The 19,127-nt window shown below is 39.9% G+C and overlaps 1 protein-coding gene and 1 long non-coding RNA gene across 2 annotated transcripts; both read left to right on the top strand.

Moving 5' to 3' along the window:
- Positions 1-251: 251 nt before the first annotated feature.
- LOC114792112 (ATP-sensitive inward rectifier potassium channel 1-like) lies at positions 252-17,600 on the top strand. Its single transcript, XM_028982993.1, has 6 exons — positions 252-1,202; positions 2,128-2,396; positions 4,434-4,598; positions 4,799-4,862; positions 16,055-16,299; positions 16,581-17,600. The coding sequence occupies exons 2-6, from the start codon at positions 2,135-2,137 to the stop codon at positions 16,952-16,954; spliced, it is 1,110 nt and encodes a 369-aa protein (XP_028838826.1). The 5' UTR covers positions 252-1,202; positions 2,128-2,134; the 3' UTR covers positions 16,955-17,600.
- Positions 4,156-5,863, top strand: LOC114793156 (uncharacterized). The gene is made up of 5 exons (XR_003750205.1): positions 4,156-4,200; positions 4,292-4,351; positions 4,434-4,598; positions 4,678-4,722; positions 4,799-5,863. It is a non-coding gene; the product is annotated as an uncharacterized LOC114793156 (long non-coding RNA).
- Positions 17,601-19,127: the final 1,527 nt, after the last annotated feature.

The following is a 19,127-nucleotide window of genomic DNA, read 5'->3' as shown; positions in this document are numbered from 1 at the left end:
CATTTAAAAATGGGAATCCGGTTGTGTCGTTCTGAAGAGATGCCTAGTAGAGCATGGGTTTCTAATCCTTCCAATAAGACGGTTCATGTGATATTTTTTTTTATTTTTTTTTTTTCCCTGTTGGATCTTCCTCTGTACGTGGGTTGTGATTTCAAGTCACGGCTCGGATCTTGTGTATGTGGAGGTTGCCCGCTGTGCAGTCAGTGTGAGTTTCCTTCAGCTGTCCAAAGACATGGACACTAGATGAATTGGTAACTGAATCGTCCGTATGTGTGATTGTGTGAGTGAATAGTGTGTCTGTTATTGGTTGGCTGATGCCCCGTCCTGGGTGTGTCCCTGATGAGTGTCCCAATTATACTCAACTCTCAACCCTGAAAGTACCAAAACGGAATGTGTTTCAGTGGCCCTTGATTTTGGTGAAAAGCACACACCACTGGTTATGGACATTTACGACATAAGTTCAATACATCACAGCACTACCAGAGTTTAAAAAACGAGAAACACCATTATAACTTATACACGTTTGGTAGAGGTACAGTAGATTGATTAGAAATATATTTATGAAGTTGCTTTTTTGACTTGGTTACAGTCCAAGTGGTTTCCCCCAAAAAACAGGGTTTAGCCTCTTGTCATTCCTTCACTTTATTCTAATGCAAATTGTAGGCCTGGTGTTTTGGGGGAAGGGAAAGGAGAGGTGGGAGGGTGAAAGAAGGAGAAGAAAGGGGAAGTGTGATTGAAGGCTTTCTTTGTGCAGGACAATACGCAGCCCCAGTTTTTATGAGGCTAAAACAAAATGGCAGGGGGCTTCATTGGTAACGTTATTCTCCTTGACTGATGGTCTTTAGCCAAGAGTGCGGCTGTGTGCTGAACTGACCACCAGACCCAAAGCGGTCCCCGTCTGAAAGTAGACGCACCCATTATGCTGGTGTGACTGGCTCTCCGCAGTGATGGGAATGCATTTACGTGAAGTGCGGTCTGGGTTCCACCAGTCTGACGAGTAGAAATGCTCTGGTTTTGTAACCACTGTTTAACGGTTTCTGTCTTTGTGTAGGCAGTGTAAACTGGGGCATGTGCCTAGGATTAGCATTTTTTTTACTCCGGATTAAATCGTTTTGGGACTTTAATGGCAATTTATTCAGTGGACAACTGTGAGATTTGAACCAATCCTTTCTGCAGTTTGGGAGGACGGGAGAAGGTTGCAGGTATGTGAAGTGGATTTTGAGCTCTGGTGGTTGGGAGTCATCTATTCTTCCTGTTTTACGGGCCCTATCGTTAACCTCTTCTTTATGGGTGAAGGTGTACCCATGTGTGAAATACTCTTAAAAAAAGCTAATTTCTAGCAAGATTTATTGATTTTACGGGAGTAGTGACCCAAGTTAAACTATTGTGTAGATGTTGCCAAATTTTTTAAATGAAAGTAAAACATGGTGCAATTTACATACTTAGCACAATAAAAAATCTAGTAATATGATTAAACTCTTTACAAACAGATTTTAACCTAGAATAATGACGATATTCTCTCTTTAAAACCTGATATTCAAAGGATTTGAAAAATAGGTCCTCAATAAATTTTAGACATCTTTCTACTATTGTATTGAGCAGGTAAAAGAGGGCTGAACAACAACAACAACAAAAAAATAATATTACACACATGAAGTAGAATGAAATATCATTTGGGAGGAAAAGCACTGTGTGAACAGGTTGGATTTTGAAGTCTGTTTGAAGAGAGAAAATGCGCTGGTCTTGGAGGAGCATGGAGTGAGATCACTATGGAGTGAGATCATGCAAGGCCTCATATGTAAGCATGAGGACTGTTATTCGTTGCGTGATGTCATAGCAGGACGTTCAGCAAGCTATGATGGTCAAGAAACAGGAAATTAGTGCATGTACTCATGTTTCTGCAACTTGGCCACTGACCATGCCACTGGTTGTATGGTGCATTTTACAGGACAGAACTGAATCAAACATACCACCAAGGTTACAAACTCTTATCAGTGGTTCTTTTATAAGATTTAGCATGGCATAGCTGATAGAGTAGATTAATAATACCTCAGTATTGTTGACAAGATTGGCAGACGTTGTACAGGCTGTGTATTTTATTTGAAATATTTTTTTTTACTTTTCTAGCCGAAGGATGTTCCAGTTCATCCAGAAGCACATCCACAGTCACTTAGCAGAGCACAGAAGCAAAAGAACCCGACTGGTGACAAAGGATGGTCACTGCAATATTAAGTTTGGCAACATCAGTTACTACAATCATGCTTTCCTTATGGACTTTTGGACAACCTTTGTGGAGATCCGCTGGCGTTTTGTTTTAAGCTACTTTGCAATTGCCTTCATTGGAAGCTGGTTCATCTTTGGCAGTAGTTATAATAATATACTTTATGTCAAAAATGATTGATGACATATCTGTATGAGGAAAAAGCGCGTGATTTATGACCATCTATCCTTCTACATTCTCCCCTTCTCCCCTTCTCCCCTGGACACTGGACACTGTGCGCGTAATTTACGACCTCCTTCCCTTCTGCCCTTCTGCCTTCTCCACCGGACCCCAGCGCGTAATTTATGACCTCCTTCTTTCCTTCCCCCTCCGGACATCTGTTATGTAAGACAAAGTATGCTCCCGCGATGTCCATTCTTACATAAACACTTAGACAGGTTTTAAAAACAGATGTCTTACCACTTGTTTACAAACTATGGCTGTTGTGGGGATGTTATAAGTCAGCATACCATTACCTCTTTCTCTCAAACACTGAATCAATGTGTGGTCTTACAAATCTCACACACACACACACACACACACACACACACACACGCACACAGACCAAAACAGAAACTTATTTAAATGATGTATGTTTTAAAACTGTTTCTAGTTAAAGAAAAACTATTTTGCCTTCAAACAAAGTTAATTTCATACCCCTACTGCTAAAATAAATGAAAACCGTTTTATGATTTCCCTGACCCACACACACACACACACATAGACCCTAGCACATCCTCTAACAATCTTTAACACATAACCGTACCATTTGTTTTACAACGAGAGTCATCTGGTTCCACCATTCTCGCAAACACTGAATCAACGTGTGACCTTACAAATCTCACACACCCTTAGAACTTTCTTTTAAAACAGAAACCTTATTTTTAAGTGTATGGTTTTACTCAACTACTGTTTCAGTGTTTAACACGTTTAAACACAATACTTACACAACTTATTTTAAAAATACAAACGCATACTCTATTCATATACTGGCTGAATATGGTAGAATCCCATTTTGTATGTAGGAAGCATCACAGCACCTTCTGGCCCCACTCTATCGCTCTCTCCCATGTGTCGCATTACAGATGTCATATACACTTAGACTAACTTTTAAAACAGATTTCTTATCACTTGTTTACAACTATGGCCATTGCTGATGGCTTATGTCCGCATTTCTCCCAACGACATCCCTTTCCCCACGCACTTCCCTTCCCGGTTTCATCTCACATTCTTCCCCGACACCTTGCAGAGTCTCATATTGACACACACACACACACACACACAGACCAAAACAGAAACCTTATTTAAATGATATATGTTTTAAAACTGTTTCTAGTTAAAGAAAAACTATTTTGCCTTCAAACAATGTTAATTTCATACCCCTACTGCTAAAATAAATGAAACCGTTTTATGATTTCCCTGACCCACACACACACACACACACACACATAGACCCTGCACATCCTCTAACAATCTTTAACACCTAACCGTACCATTTGTTTTACAACGAGAGTCATCTGGTTCCACCATTCTCGCAAACACTGAATCAACGTGTGACCTTACAAATCTCACACACACGCACACACACACACACACGCACACACACACACACACACACACACACACACACACACACACACACACACACACAGAGGTCTATATAACAAGAGAGACCCTCGAGGTCTTCATTCAACTGATCGACATCACAAGGACCATCACCGGCGATGAACTCTCAGTAAGTTTTTCATAACACATAAACTATATGTCTTGTTACAACGTATGTGTGTGTTTTATTTATTTATTTGTTAATAGGTGTAACTTTTCTGTAGAATCACTCGAAGGACCATCAAACCTGGCGTGTTTTGAAACACCGGGGTTCGAAAGTCTATGGACCGAGGGTTTTGGTGCGGGTGATTCTGAACCACAAATTTCATACCAAGGTAATTGTAAAAACCACAGATCCTACTAATAATAATATCACTACATAGTTGTGAGTGTGTGTTTTTGACCGTGTATGCATTCTAATAGCAGAACATTATCCAAATTCCAACGTTGTAACCGCGGATGTTGGATGCTCTGCCGACAGTTTAGGTAATATATTTATGACTATCTAATACGGTTTATGAATTTTTCATCATATGGTTGTGATTGTAATATCTCTCGTTCTGTACAGCAACCATCAGACAACTAGTGGCCACCATTCCTGAGCCAGGCGTTGATAATACAGGGGTCGACAAGCCGTCAGGTCGGAAAGCTACACGCAAACGAAAACATCTGGCTCCCTTGGTAGATCTGTGCGTGGAAAAGTCACAAAAGCGTATGGTGAAAAAGCCGCAAGGTGTGTATTACATATGTTTTAACACAATTTATTATTATTTTAATAAAATATTGACAATCAGGTTTGATAAAACTATCAGGAAAGAAGACGAAAACAGATTTCAAGCTCCCGGAAAAGCCAGAAGGTGTGTATTTACATGGTTTTAACGCGATCGTTATTTTAATAAAATATTAATTTTAACATTGTGTGATTTGTTACAGGTAGAAACCCCGTAAACGTTGATCTCGACTTTGTCACCGATTGGACCAACACGGATTACAAAGCGTGGGATGCGGTAGATTTTGCCAGATCAGACATCGCCACGCAAACAGAACCAAACCACATCGACCCACAGAGGTACCGGCGGTTTTCTAATCATTCTGAATGCTGTGTGTGCCTTAAACAGGTATTAGATAACATTGTTAAGGTGTATGACTTGCAAGAAAAGTTGATTAGGACTGTAGGGGTTATAGCCAAAGCTGTAGAACATACATCAGATCTGAAGCGTGTCGATTGGTCATCGTTATCAGCGGTTTTGTTGCGTTTAAGTGGCATTTCACATGTGTAAGGGTGTTTTAAAACTTGTTGTCATCCATAATGGAGCCGTCTAAACGTCAATGTATTGGTGGTGATGCTGTGGAAGATTTTAATAAAACACTACACGAAATGTTAAACATCGAGACATGGGGGGAAATTGAGATGTTTAATAATGTTTTACATCAAATTCAAAATGGTTGTGGTGCTGAATCTGATCCAGTATCCTTAGAAGAATTGTCTATAAGGGGTGGTGTGATAGACGGTTACCATGTTACACCTAAACCACGGTTCAATGGGGTGGTACTGCATCGTGATATTAATTTCAGATCCGTTTCGAGCAGCGACATAACATCATATATTTCACACATCCACGATGTATTCAAAGATATCGTAAAATTCTCACACACACTGGCCGGACAGAGCGGTGTTTTCGATGTCACACTGAGTGGCGATACCCTGGTTTCAGATGTTAATGCGATCCTTTCACCCGCGAATAACCATTCGTATGAAATTCTGATGGACGCCATCGAAAAAATAATCCAAAGCAATAAAAAAATTATGTGCGATGAGACACTACACCTGACTGTTTCAATCGCTAGAGGTCGTGATGGGGGCGCGCGACGTAAATTGCGTGATTTGGCTCATGATCAGATAATAAGCAAGAACAGGATGAATCTATTCTGCCCCGTTAATGTTACAAACCAATTGTGCTTCGCGATATGCCTGGCAAATTTTGTAAACCCTGAGAAACCAACAGCTTATTTAGAAAAATTGGCTGCCACATTTCAGACACGGTGCGGGCTACCTATTCACCATAAAGTCGGCTTTAATGATGTTCCAAAATTTGAGAGCTTATTGGACATCAAGATTGTGATCTTTTACAGATCAGACGTAGGGGTGTTGCAGAAATTTCAAACTAGCACTGTACCACATGCAAAAACAGCCTTTTTATACATACACGACAGCCATTACTACGGAATATTAAACCTCAAGGCATTCATGGGGGTGCCGTATGTCTGTGAATTCTGCTATGCTGGTTACACTTCGTTCCGAGACCATGGTTGCAAATACAGGTGTGATGTTTGTAACGACCCCGGCTGCCCTTCAAGGGTCACAGGTTCGAGATATTGCTCGTCTTGTGGGAGGTTTTGCAAGTCTGATTTTTGTTTTGACAAACATAAACAGCCCCGTCCTATGAAGAGCGATCCTAGCGTGGTAGCGTCAAATTGTGATCTTACAAAATTTTGTAAGAATTGTAACAGGCGTTACCACGTTAGTGTTAAAAAACCCAAACCACACACGTGTCCGACACCACACTGTGTTCATTGTCGTGAAGAACTGATTCCAGACGCTAAGCATGAATGCTTCATACAACCCATTAGATTGAAGGAGACAAATAACCGCTACATTTTTTTTTATTTTGAAACACGTTTCGAGAACGGCAAACATCATGCAAATTTTGTTTGCGCAATTACATTTACAGGTGTGGAGTTCACGGCTGAGGGTGACGGGTGTGTGCGTGAATTTGTGAATTGGCTCCGTCGACCAAGGTTCAACGGTTTCACATTTTTAGCACACAACGCTGCAGGGTTTGACAATTTCATACTTTTGGAATATTACTCCAAAAACGGGATCAAACTAGATGTGACAATGACTGGATGCCGTCTGATATTCATGTTTGATGCATGTTTTAAACAGCGTTTTATCGACAGCTATTCTTTTCTACCGATGAGTCTGGCAAAAACAACAGCTGCGTTAAATCTCACCACCACAGAAAAGGGTTATTTCCCACACAAGTTTAACACACGCTCAAACAACCATTACATAGGCCCATACCCGGATAAGACCTTTTATGGATATGACAACATGTCCAATGCTGGCAGACGTGAATTTGATGACTGGTACAATGAATCAGCGTGCGGTGTTTTTGATTTTCAGAAGGAACTCCGTTTCTACGGTCGAAACGACGTCGTGCTGTTAAGAGAGGCGTGTCTGAAATACCGTGATGAGTTCATAGAATGCACGGGTCTAGACCCTTTTGGTCAAACCACGTTGGCATCGTGCTGCATGGCTGTATACAAAACACACTACCTACCGCGTGATACACTCGCTCTTACACATAACAACGCGTACACAAGCCAAAACAAGGCATTTTCAGACATTAGCATCGAATGGCTGGAATATGTCAAAACAACCAGGCATGTGAACATCCAACACGCTCTGACAGAGGGTGAGGTTGTGGTTGGGAAATACTGTCTTGACGGCTATTATGAAAAAAATGGTCGTAAATACGGTTTAGAATTTAATGGGTGTATGCATCACGGACATGATTGTAAATACACACCCACCCAGACTCATCCTTTGTCAAGGCTCCCGTACAGTGTTTTAAGAAGGCGTTTTGATGATAAGATTGAAACCCTCACCAAGGTGTACGGCTTAAAAGTCGAAGTTATGTGGGAGTGCCAGTGGCGTCGTTTAAAACAGGTCGATCCATCAGTCATAGAGTTCATGTCAACATATACACACCCCAGTCGTCTAAAGCCGAGAGACAGCCTCTTTGGCGGTCGAACGAATGCGTACAAACTCTATCACAAAACAACGGACGGTGAAAAAATTCGTTACTTTGATTTCACCAGTCTCTACCCGTTTTGTCAATCATCAAAGGAATATCCGATCGGCCACCCACAGATCATTTTGAAAGACTTTGATAGTCTCGAAAATTACTATGGGTTGGTTAAAGCAACGGTGTACCCGCCACGTGGTCTCTTGCACCCTGAGTTGCCTTACCGATGCGGCGGCAAACTAATGTTCCCGCTTTGTAGAACATGTTGTCATCTTGAGAATCAAGCGTCACCATGTACTCATACTGACGGCGAGAGATCTCTTTCGGGTTGTTGGGTTAGCATTGAATTGTTGAAAGCTGTACAGATGGGTTATGTTTTGGCTGAGATTCATGAAGTGTGGCATTTTGAACAAAGATCAGAAACGTTGTTTGCAGATTATCTGAAAACGTTTCTACAATACAAGCAGGAAGCCAGTGGGTACCCGCCGGGGGTTGTGACGGATGCTGAAAAGCATGCCTACATCGACGATTATTTTCAAAAACAGGGTATCCGTCTGAATCCTGAAAAAATCTGTTCAAACCCTGCAAGGAGAAATATTAACAAACTCCTATTGAATTCACTTTGGGGCTGATTTTCAATGCGGGAAAACCTTCCATTCACAGAATTGTTGAAAGAGCCTGATGACTTTGCTCGATACATTTTTGGGGGCGGTCATGAAATCACACATTTTGCATTTGTCTCGGACGAAGTGGCATTGGTTCAGTGGCGTTATGCAGACGGTTATGGCGCTCAAATGCGTGACATTAATGTGTTTCTTGGAGCGTTTACAACTGCTCATGCACGCCTAGAATTATATTCTGTGATGGAGAAATTGGGTGATCGGCTGCTGTACAGCGACACAGACAGTCTAATCTTTGTCTCAAAAGATGGTGACTGGGAGCCACCCCTAGGTCCATATCTGGGCGATCTTACTGACGAGGTAGGCCCCAGGGATTACATTACAGAATTTTGTTCAGGCGGTCCGAAAACATATGGTTACATCACCGCTAACGGTAAGACATCCATGAAGGCCAAGGGTATCACTCTCAATGCTGAAAATTCAAAAGCTGTAAATCTACGCTCTCTGGTTGATTTGGTTAACAGCTATGTAATAGATAGAGACCGGTCGCAACATGTTTTAACACGCACAGACACAATTACCAGGAATAAAAGACACCTCACATTACATAACAAATCAGATGTCAAAAGGTTCAAAGTTGTGTACAACAAACGAGTCCTGCTCCCAGACTTTACGACGCTCCCCTATGGGTATTGACACAAGATGACTTTGAGAGATGTCACAGGTAAATATGTAAATAAAACATTTTTCTTTTTTTTTATCATTATGTCTGTAACATATGTATATATGTACAGTTTTCTATTATTTGTATCTGTGTGATTTTCAACATGTTTGTAATATATTGTATATATGGATGTTTGTATTATTTGCATATGTGTGATTTTTTCAATATGTCTGTGACATTTGTATATTTATATTTGTATTTTTATGCTATTATATGCATGTGTGTTATTTTCTACAATAAAATGTATGTGTATCATCTCAGGATTCGATCTCAGATTGCAACATCCGTTCTCGTGTATAGTAAGCGGACCGTCAAACTCAGGAAAAACGTTTTTTGTGAAAGCGTTAATAGCCGATGCCGACCGCTTAATATCTACAACGATTGAAAACATTGTCTACATTTACGACTGCTGGCAACCTCTTTATGACGAGTTGTTAAAAATTAGGAATATTAATTTTATACAAGGTATTCCTGACACACTATCGGACGACCAACTCTTGCCGCCGACCAAACCATCGCTATTAATTATCGATGACTTAATGGATGTTGCGAGTGGCAATAAGCAGGTTGAAAAAGTGTTTACACAATACGTGCATCATAGAAACCTCAGCGCTATCTACATGGTTCAGAATTTGTTTTTTCAGGGGAAATCCAGCAGAACAATCAGTTTAAACACAAATTACCTAATACTTTTCAAAAACCCAAGAGACAATACACAGATTGCTGTATTAGCAAGACAGATGTATCCTGGTAATACCAAATTCTTCCTTGAATGTTTTAAAAACGCTACTGAAAAACCCTTTGGCTACCTCATGATTGATTATAAATCTAGAACACCTGACACATTTCGTCTCAGAACGGATCTGCTTTCAGAGTATCCGGTGGTCTATGTTCAGAAAAAAAGAGTTTAGACGCTGACATGTCTAACCGTCTTTATAGAAATCTGCCGCTTCTAAAACTCTTACTTAAGGCTAAGCCGATACAGAGACGTCTCATTTTACAAGAATCTTCGAATGAGTTGATTCTAACCTTATGCGAAGTGGCTTTGAATGTGCTCAGCGGTACAATACCATTGACAAAGTCACAATATAAAAAGTTGGAAAAAAAGAAAAAAGCTATAAAATTCATAGCCGATAAAAAAATTGGTGTGTTAAGAAAGAAATATGTGATCAATCAAGAGGGCGGGTTCCTTTTACCTCTGTTAAGCGTCGCAGTTCCCTTTATAAGTAGTCTAATCGCATCAAGACAGGGGGGCTAATGGAACACGCTGAAAGGATGTATTTGGTACCCCAGCGACAGCTGGACAGGTTAAAAAACGATGGTGCACCTATACCTCTGAGACAGCGCGCGGAAAATGATTTGGATGCATCGATAAAAACTGTTTTGGACAGAACTGATTTGGGGGATTATGAAAAAGCCAAATTATACTCGACACTCTTGCAGTGGTATATATCGGTGGTTAAGCAGGGTGATCATGAGACTAAGTCGATAACGCTTAACCTACCACAGGCATCTGAAAATGTACAGACATCACCCACAGAAGCAGCGACCGTTGATGACGACGCTACGGTTAAAGAGGTTTTACAAAATGTACCGCAGAGAAGTAAAAGGAATGTCCGGTATATATTAGAAAAAATGATGAAATCACAGGGGGTTGCTGCATGGGGTAGAGAGGGCGAATTTGTTTTCAACGGTACGATCATTCCAGGATCTCACATTTTCGATTTGGTTAAGAACGTTACCACGCCTCAAACTATGAATCCTCATAGGAGACCCAAGGGGTGGCGTGAATTCCTGAGTGCTATAGCAATGTTGAACATACCTCTTTCTACGGTTCCAAACAGACGTGTTAAAGATGAGGTCAATTCATTTAAAAACATTAACAAGACTTTTACCACCCGTGATGATGATGGTGATTCAGAACCACCTGCGTTTTCATCGCCACGTTTAGATACAAGCGCATGGTTACATTTTTAAAAAGTGTATACAGTCTTGTTTTAAAAACATGTTTGAACATGTGATGACAATAAACAAACATGATGATACATATATTTGTTTTTCGACTCATTTATTTAGAATAAGATTTTTTCATAAACACCTCACCAGATTGTATACATTGAGAGTTTTTAAACATATCACAATTATAGACATGCGGGTGTAGTTTTTTCACAAATAGCGAGACCTTTTTATCATTTTTAGTCAAGTCGTTGGAATATTTAGATAAAACATCTTCATAGCTCAAACCCTTTGACATGTGGTAGAGAAAGAATACACAGTGTTTGCCGCACGTAACCGATGATAAATCCTGAACCTGTTTATTTGAAAATTGTACATTGTAACATGTAGTTTTTAGAAATTTATAAACGGCTGACGGAAACATCTTGCTGTCTGGCCTGTTTCCAAAACTGTCAAAAAAACAACCGACACGGTCTTCAGTTATGTACACAGCTAACCAGTGTTCACCCGGTTGGTCCGAACTGTGTGTGTTAATTATCACAGATGCTGGTAATGTTGTCACAGGTCTTTTGGGTAATTGGTCGGCCGGCAGTACGCCTAAAAAACACGTGTTTGTGGAGGTTTTGTCCATAATATTTAATAGTTGTACGGTGTTCATTAATTCAGTAGTGGTCCACAAGAATCTGCCTGCGATTGGACACTTCAATTATGCTATCAAATATAGCGTAGACTATTAAATTGATAGTGTTTCGAAGCGGTTGTCTAAAACGCATTTCCAATCTGATGTTCCCTGATCTAATTAATGACATGTGTTGGCTGCATTCTTCGTCCGGCGTGAGGTTAAAAGCGTAGAGTGTGTAACCGTTCAAGAAATCCTCTCTGTCGATAGACAATGCCCGATTTTTTAGATGTCTGCCGGTTGATAACGCCAACTGATAAAACTCTCTTATAGCAGAACCTTCTATGTACTGTGGTTGAAACGGCTTGGCAGGGAATTGCTGTCCGTCCACATACACTGCTAGGAATTCTAAATCATAATGTTTGAATGCAAAAGGGTTTTTAGCATAAGATCCTGAAAATGCGTCATTATCAACCATCCCAATCACAATGGCTTTTGGTAGTGTCCCCAAAAACAGGTTTTCCTGATTAGCGATGCGTGTTCCGGTGGGCACGGAGAAATTTTTTAAGTATACCCTGTCGATAGGGTATTTAGCTGTTGCTGTGAGTAATGCCTGTGCGTGTCCCAACCTGACAGCTGGTGACACTGAAACCTTTTTAACAAACATGGACGCTGCCAGTATGTTTATTTTATAACCCAAATTGTCACTGCGCATTAAGCAAAATTCATCTTTAGCACGTGTTAATCGAATTTTTATATCAACGCCGTTCAACATGAGTTTTTCTTGAAAAAAGATATCGCTGTGTATGGGAGATAATAATTCAACAACGCTACTAGCATTAGTGAATGCGGCCCTCTTGTTCAACCCCCGGTTTGCTCCAGACGGATCCGCAGTATCCATATGACCCGCAGTATCCTTGTAAAATAGGCCCGCTGAGAAAAGCGTTTCGAGCGCATGACGGTCATAATTTATCAAACACTCAAGAAGACTTCTGTACGGGTATGTATTTGAACTCTGTGAGATCAGCCGATCCCCCAGGGATACGTCGACCTGTGAAAATATTGTAGCTCCGGGGTAATTAACCAAGCCGACTGGTGCGCCCTCATCTATATCGGTGCCATCCGGTTTAGTGATCTTGAGTCTTGTGTATAAAAGTGTATTGTTTAAATCAATATAGTCTTCACCGTTTCCAGCTATGAAAAACTCCAGGGGTGCCGAGTCAGTCAGTGCCGAGATAGGCGGCACTTCGATGTATGTACTTTTTTCTATAGACAACTGCGTCATGGGGACTGTAAACAAATCCAACTCTGACTTTACGCATTCATCGGACATCCCGTGTATTAACGCCATGACTAAAAGATGTTTTTTAAATTTCTTTTAGTCCGATACTCATGCATGTGTTGTTTACCCCTCGAGTTTCTTTTAGACACTGAGTTTTGTTTCTTCTTTACTTTGCTTTTCTTTCCATGTGTGATTCGTTTTACACCCGGTGGTTTGTGTTCATATCGCCTGTTCATTACCATCATACCTGAACCACCTTGTCCAACATCATTTTGTCTAGGTCTCATGACATTCGTTACTACATCGGTAACAATGTTCTTTGCCGCCGATTTTAGATGGGGTTTTGCTATAGCGAAACCTTTTTTCAATAGCGGTAGTGCCATTCGGAAAAGACCTCAGAAAATACCGCCAAGCCCTGCACCGTACATGGAAGGGGCGCCATAAAAACCTGGAATCCCTCCCCCAGCTTGGTTTTGATAATACGTCACATAACGATGAGGGTCTATCGTGTACGGATTAAAAGCCTTCATAGTTTCTCAAATTCTTTGAGATTGTTTCGTGGGTCTGAAGTGTAGTTTTGTAACCACCTTGCCGTACTTAAATGGTATGACACAATTCTGATCTGATTTCACTTCTACAGCTATATCGCTGATGTGTGATTTCGAAACACGTACGTAGTGCGCTCTGTCATACTTGACTGTGACAAACTCTTTGTTTTTCCCGGTTATATGTACACATCGTAGAAGGGGTACAAAATAGTCACCCACCGCCTGATATTCTATAAAGTCTGTATAGACAAAAAGGCTATATTCGCCACCATACAGGTCGGCCGGATATGATGCATATGCTCGACTCAACGGATCCACAGTAATGCTTGCGTCAAAAAATTCGTTATTCTTAAATCCTAAAATAATCCTAAGCTTGCCTGATATCGCTATGGTGACAGGTTTGTTCGAATAGACATAAACCTTATTAATAAGGTCATCATAACCAAATGTAACGCCGTGTACCCTGGTATAGCCGCTTATCTCTTTGACTATGTCTGTAATGCTTGTGTAATAACCTACGCGTATTGTAACATCCAATCTCTCCCCTGTTATATTATTGGTCAAAAAGATGCTTTTGTCATCCTCTCCAAAAGTCGGCCATGATCGCGGGTACTGGAATTCAATCAGCGCTACTTCCCAATCGCCCTTTAAAATAATAGGTTTCGCGAGTTTGGTCCTATACTTTGATATGGTATTATCAGGATATACGCTCTGTGAGGCATTACACGGCAGGGTTACATAAAAGCCTTCGTCCCCCATGACGTTGTTTTATCGTGAATGAAAGACTGATTCTGGAACAAACTATTTAAACATCTACTACGTCTTTTTCATCAACCCAAGAGTTAAATTTTTCATGCCACCCCAACCACTTCACAAAGGCCATACGTCTTTTCCCCATGTTCTTCCTTTCCAAAATTTTCTCAACTTTAAACGGTTTATTACTGATTAGTTTGATCTTTTGCAATTCTTCTTCATAAAAGGTCCCGTCTATTATATCGCCGTCATAATCTACCAATTTGTAGACCGGTGGATTACGCGGGATACATGCTGATATAGTAAAGAATTCATCTGTGAAGTTTTGTTCATATCCTTTTGTGAATGCACCTCTTGCTTTAGAAATTCTTACAATGTCGCCTGTTTTGTAATTGAACGTAACATTTTTCTGCTTCGCATCGTTCACACCGTACAATGACTGAAACACTCGTGCTTCATTTGTAGAGCAGACCTGTGCAGGTTTCATTTTAATGCTACGATGGTAGCTGGCATTGTATGATTTTATTAAATCAGGAAGTACGTCTATATACCTTTTAGAATTGACCGATGTCAGATATCGCCACATTCTACCCTTAATAGTCCTGTTAAAACGTTCGATAACGCTTGCCTTTAATTCGCTACCTGTGGCAAAATGGGTGATGCTGTGTTTTCTCATTAGATTTTGAAATCCTTTGTTGAAAAACTCCTTTTCATTTATTTTAGCAGTAGGGGTATGAAATTAACATTGTTTGAAGGCAAAATAGTTTTTCTTTAACTAGAAACAGTTTTAAAACATATATCATTTAAATAAGGTTTCTGTTTTGGTCTGTGTGTGTGTGTGTGTGTGTGTGTGTCAATATGAGACTCTGCAAGGTGTCGGGGAAGAATGTGAGATGAACCCTGGGAAGGGAAGTGCGTGGGGAAAGGGATGTCGTTGGGAGAAATGCGGACATAAGCCATCAGCAATGGCCATAGTTGTAAACAAGTGATAAGAAATCTGTTTTAAAAGTTAGTCTAAGTGTATATGACATCTGTAATGCGACACATGGGAGAGAGCGATAGAGTGGGGCCAGAAGGTGCTGTGATGCTTCCTACATACAAAATGGGATTCTACCATATTCAGCCAGTATATGAATAGAGTATGCGTTTGTATTTTTAAAATAAGTTGTGTAAGTATTGTGTTTAAACGTGTTAAACACTGAAACAGTAGTTGAGTAAAACCATACACTTAAAAATAAGGTTTCTGTTTTAAAAGAAAGTTCTAAGGGTGTGTGAGATTTGTAAGGTCACACGTTGATTCAGTGTTTGCGAGAATGGTGGAACCAGATGACTCTCGTTGTAAAACAAATGGTACGGTTATGTGTTAAAGATTGTTAGAGGATGTGCTAGGGTCTATGTGTGTCTGTGTGTGTGTGGGTCAGGGAAATCATAAAACTGTTTCATTTATTTTAGCAGTAGGGGTATGAAATTAACTTTTGTTTGAAGGCAAAATAGTTTTTCTTTAACTAGAAACAGTTTTAAAACATATATCATTTAAATAAGGTTTCTGTTTTAAAAGAAAGTTCTAAGGGTGTGTGAGATTTGTAAGGTCACACGTTGATTCAGTGTTTGCGAGAATGGTGGAACCAGATGACTCTCGTTGTAAAAAAAAAAATGGTACGGTTAGGCGTTAAAGATTGTTAGAGGATGTGCTAGGGTCTATGTGTGTGTGTGTGTGTGTGTGGGTCAGGGCAATCATAAAACGGTTTCATTTATTTTAGCAGTAGGGGTATGAAATTAACTTTGTTTGAAGGCAAAATAGTTTTTTCTTTAACTAGAAACAGTTTTAAAACATACATCATTTAAATAAGGTTTCTGTTTTGGTCTGTGTGTGAGGGCCAAAACCGTGATGTTCAGTGACACCGCAGCCATCTGCCTGAAGAAAGGCACACTCTGTTTCCTTATACGGGTGGCCAATCTGAGAAAAACCCTGCTCATTGGCACCCAAATCTATGGCAAGCTGCTGAGGACCACTGTAACCCAAGAAGGAGAGACCATTATTTTGGACCAGGTCAACATTGATTTTGCTGTGGACGCTGGAAAGGACAATCTCTTCTTTGTTTGCCCACTGATGCTGTACCACACCACGCTAGGGCAGTGGTGGCCTAGCGGTTAAGGAAGCGGCCCCGTAATCAGAAGGTTGCCGGTTCGAATCCCGATCCGCCAAGCTACCACTGAGGTGCCACTGAGCAAAGCACCGTCCCCACACACTGCTCCCCGGGCGCCAGTCATGGCTGCCCACTGCTCACTCAGGGTGATGGGTTAAATGCAGAGGACAAATTTCACTGTGTGCACCGTGTGCTGTGCTGCTGTGTATCACATGTGACAATCACTTCACTTTATTATTATTATTATTATTATTACATTATTGACAAGTCCAGTCCCTTTTTTGAAATGGCGGCAGACACGCTTCTTCAGCAGGACTTCGAGTTGGTGGTCTTCCTGGATGGTACAGCAGAGTCCACAAGCTCCACCTTTCAGGTGAGAACCTCCTACACTCCTCAGGAGATCCAATGGGGCTACAGCTTCCTGCCTGTCATCTCACGCACCAAGGAGGGCAGGTACCATGTTGACTTTTCCAAATTTTCCAAGACAGTGCAAGTGTCTGCGCCGCACTGTGCCCATTGCTTCCACAGCGATAGCGGGCACAAGCACAGCCAGGAGATACAGGAGAAACAAGGCATTGATAACCCCGGATTCGAAGTGATTGACATTGATGACGTCACAGCAATGTGAGCAAGAAAGTGTCTGGACGATGCAGTGGTCTGCAGTCTGCATTGTTTTCCATAAAGATATGTTTCACTCCTGGATGCACTGTAGCACAAAATGCTAAGCCAGTTACATAACCAAATGGGTGGCTGATGGGTAAAGCAATCACACTTTTTCTTTAAAAGCAAAGCATGCTTTTTCTCTTCGAGAAAGAAAAACTAAAAGTTTCACTGCACTAACAATGCAAGGATACCAGGCCTTGTCCTTTCAATGCCACGGAGAGAAATGAACAGAAGAGGCTGTTTCGTGATGCTGTAATAGGCAGTTATTTTTCTTTTTAAAACTGCATTGGCGCCTTTGAAGGACCTTTAGCATTTCAGAAAGGTGAAAAAACACACAGTTGGCAACCGAGAGAGGATTATGTTTTAAGACTGTCTTAATGAAATATTTAGGGACTTTAAATTCCTTAAATTCTTTAAACCTTATGTAATCTGATTTTGTGTTTTAAACCTGGAACACAAAAGTAAAACTGGTATTGTTTAGATAATATATATTTATATTATATCATATATAATTATTTATTTTTTACACTGGAAGCCTTACACCTAAAAACTAAATATTTTTCTTCAAAATGACAGACTTTTTTTTATAGTAGAAATTTTAGTAGATATTAGTAGAGATAAATAATTGATTTATTTATAATAAGAGAGCAGAGTTCGAGATGCTTTCCTGCTCAAGCACAACTCCCTGGAGAACAGCTCAGGGGAAATTACATAATGAGTTGAATCCTATACTTGAAATGGGAAGAGACAGAACTCTGCAGCTCTCTGGGTTTGGAAATACCAGAATTATTTAGACTCGTCATCAATATGTACAGTATTTAGATATGTTTCTGAATGTATATTTATTTTTTGTATGTGAATACTGGATAAAAACTGGGAACTATATTACAGATGCATAACAGTTTAAAATAAAGTTACATTTTGGGGTCGAGTTTGGTTAGACGTTTAAGGGTATTTTAAGAATTTTAAACTTATCAAAGGAAGGCAATAATGTCTGGAGCACGTTGCCTATTACCCTTGATATGATCAATTAATTATCAATTAATGCATGCATTTCTCCTTGAGTTCTGGATATTATATTAAAGACTCGTAAAAGCAGTTTATAAAAGATTTTGTAACTATGCTCGATGGACAGATTGATTTATAACATAAATAAATCTTTTTTTTATGTGAACAAAAGAAACTATGTTGTTTAATGGCTTTAAGATGTAAAAAGCCATATGAAATTAAATTAAGTGGATTTAGGGCTGGCTTTAGGGCTGGTCACTTCCTGCTTTACATCATGAGTATTTGAAATCATTTATCACAGAAATATTTTCCAAAAAAATCTTTTCCAAAATTGTTTTTGTGAGCCCTCAAAAATCTTCATGTTAAGAAGGACTAATTTAGTTGTTCTAAATAGTCATAGTCGCATTGTCTTCCTACAAAACCTTGTGCACTATGAGTATGTTGCACATAGGTCACTGAAGGCTTAATGCAGGTAAGCTCCCCACGTGGGGATCTGTTTCACTGATTATTTGTAGACTGTAGCACTCTAGCTGACTAAGTGTGGCTGTACTAAGATTTGGAGCTGAAGTTGTGTTGTAAACAACAATCTCAGATCTTTCAAATATATGGCATGATTTGTAGAACATTTCCGTTCAGCCACGGATGACAGGGTCCAATAATTATTATTACAGCAGCTTTTGTATTTTAGTCAAGGTACTAGTTTGGACTGGACTGGAATGAACTGTGTGATTAGGAATAGATTGCACACTGTAAAAAATGTCCGTAGATCTTACAGTAAAAAACTGTAAAACCATGACAGTAAAAGTCTGTAAATTGTTAAACAGTTTATTATGTTTTTTTTAACGTGATGTCACTGTAATTAAAATAATCAAGGAAAACCGTAATATTTACATTTTTTTCTCAGAAAAAAATACATTGCCATACTGTAAAGCACGCTTGCATTGTTTTTTTAACGGGAAATTTCCATCACGTTAATAACAGTCAAACACTGCGATTTTTACATTTATGTCTTGAAAAGAATACGGTTGTTAACTGCTGAATGGTTAAACAATTTTTGCATTTATTTCACATACAACTCAAATGACTCAAAAAATCTCAAATGTACATACATTTGTGCTGAACATGAAGAC

Source organism: Denticeps clupeoides, chromosome 6, assembly GCF_900700375.1.
Source record: "Denticeps clupeoides chromosome 6, fDenClu1.1, whole genome shotgun sequence".
NCBI classification, from domain to species: domain Eukaryota; kingdom Metazoa; phylum Chordata; class Actinopteri; order Clupeiformes; family Denticipitidae; genus Denticeps; species Denticeps clupeoides.
The sequence above is the reverse complement of the archived record's forward strand: the minus strand, read 5'-3'. Positions and strand labels throughout refer to the sequence as shown.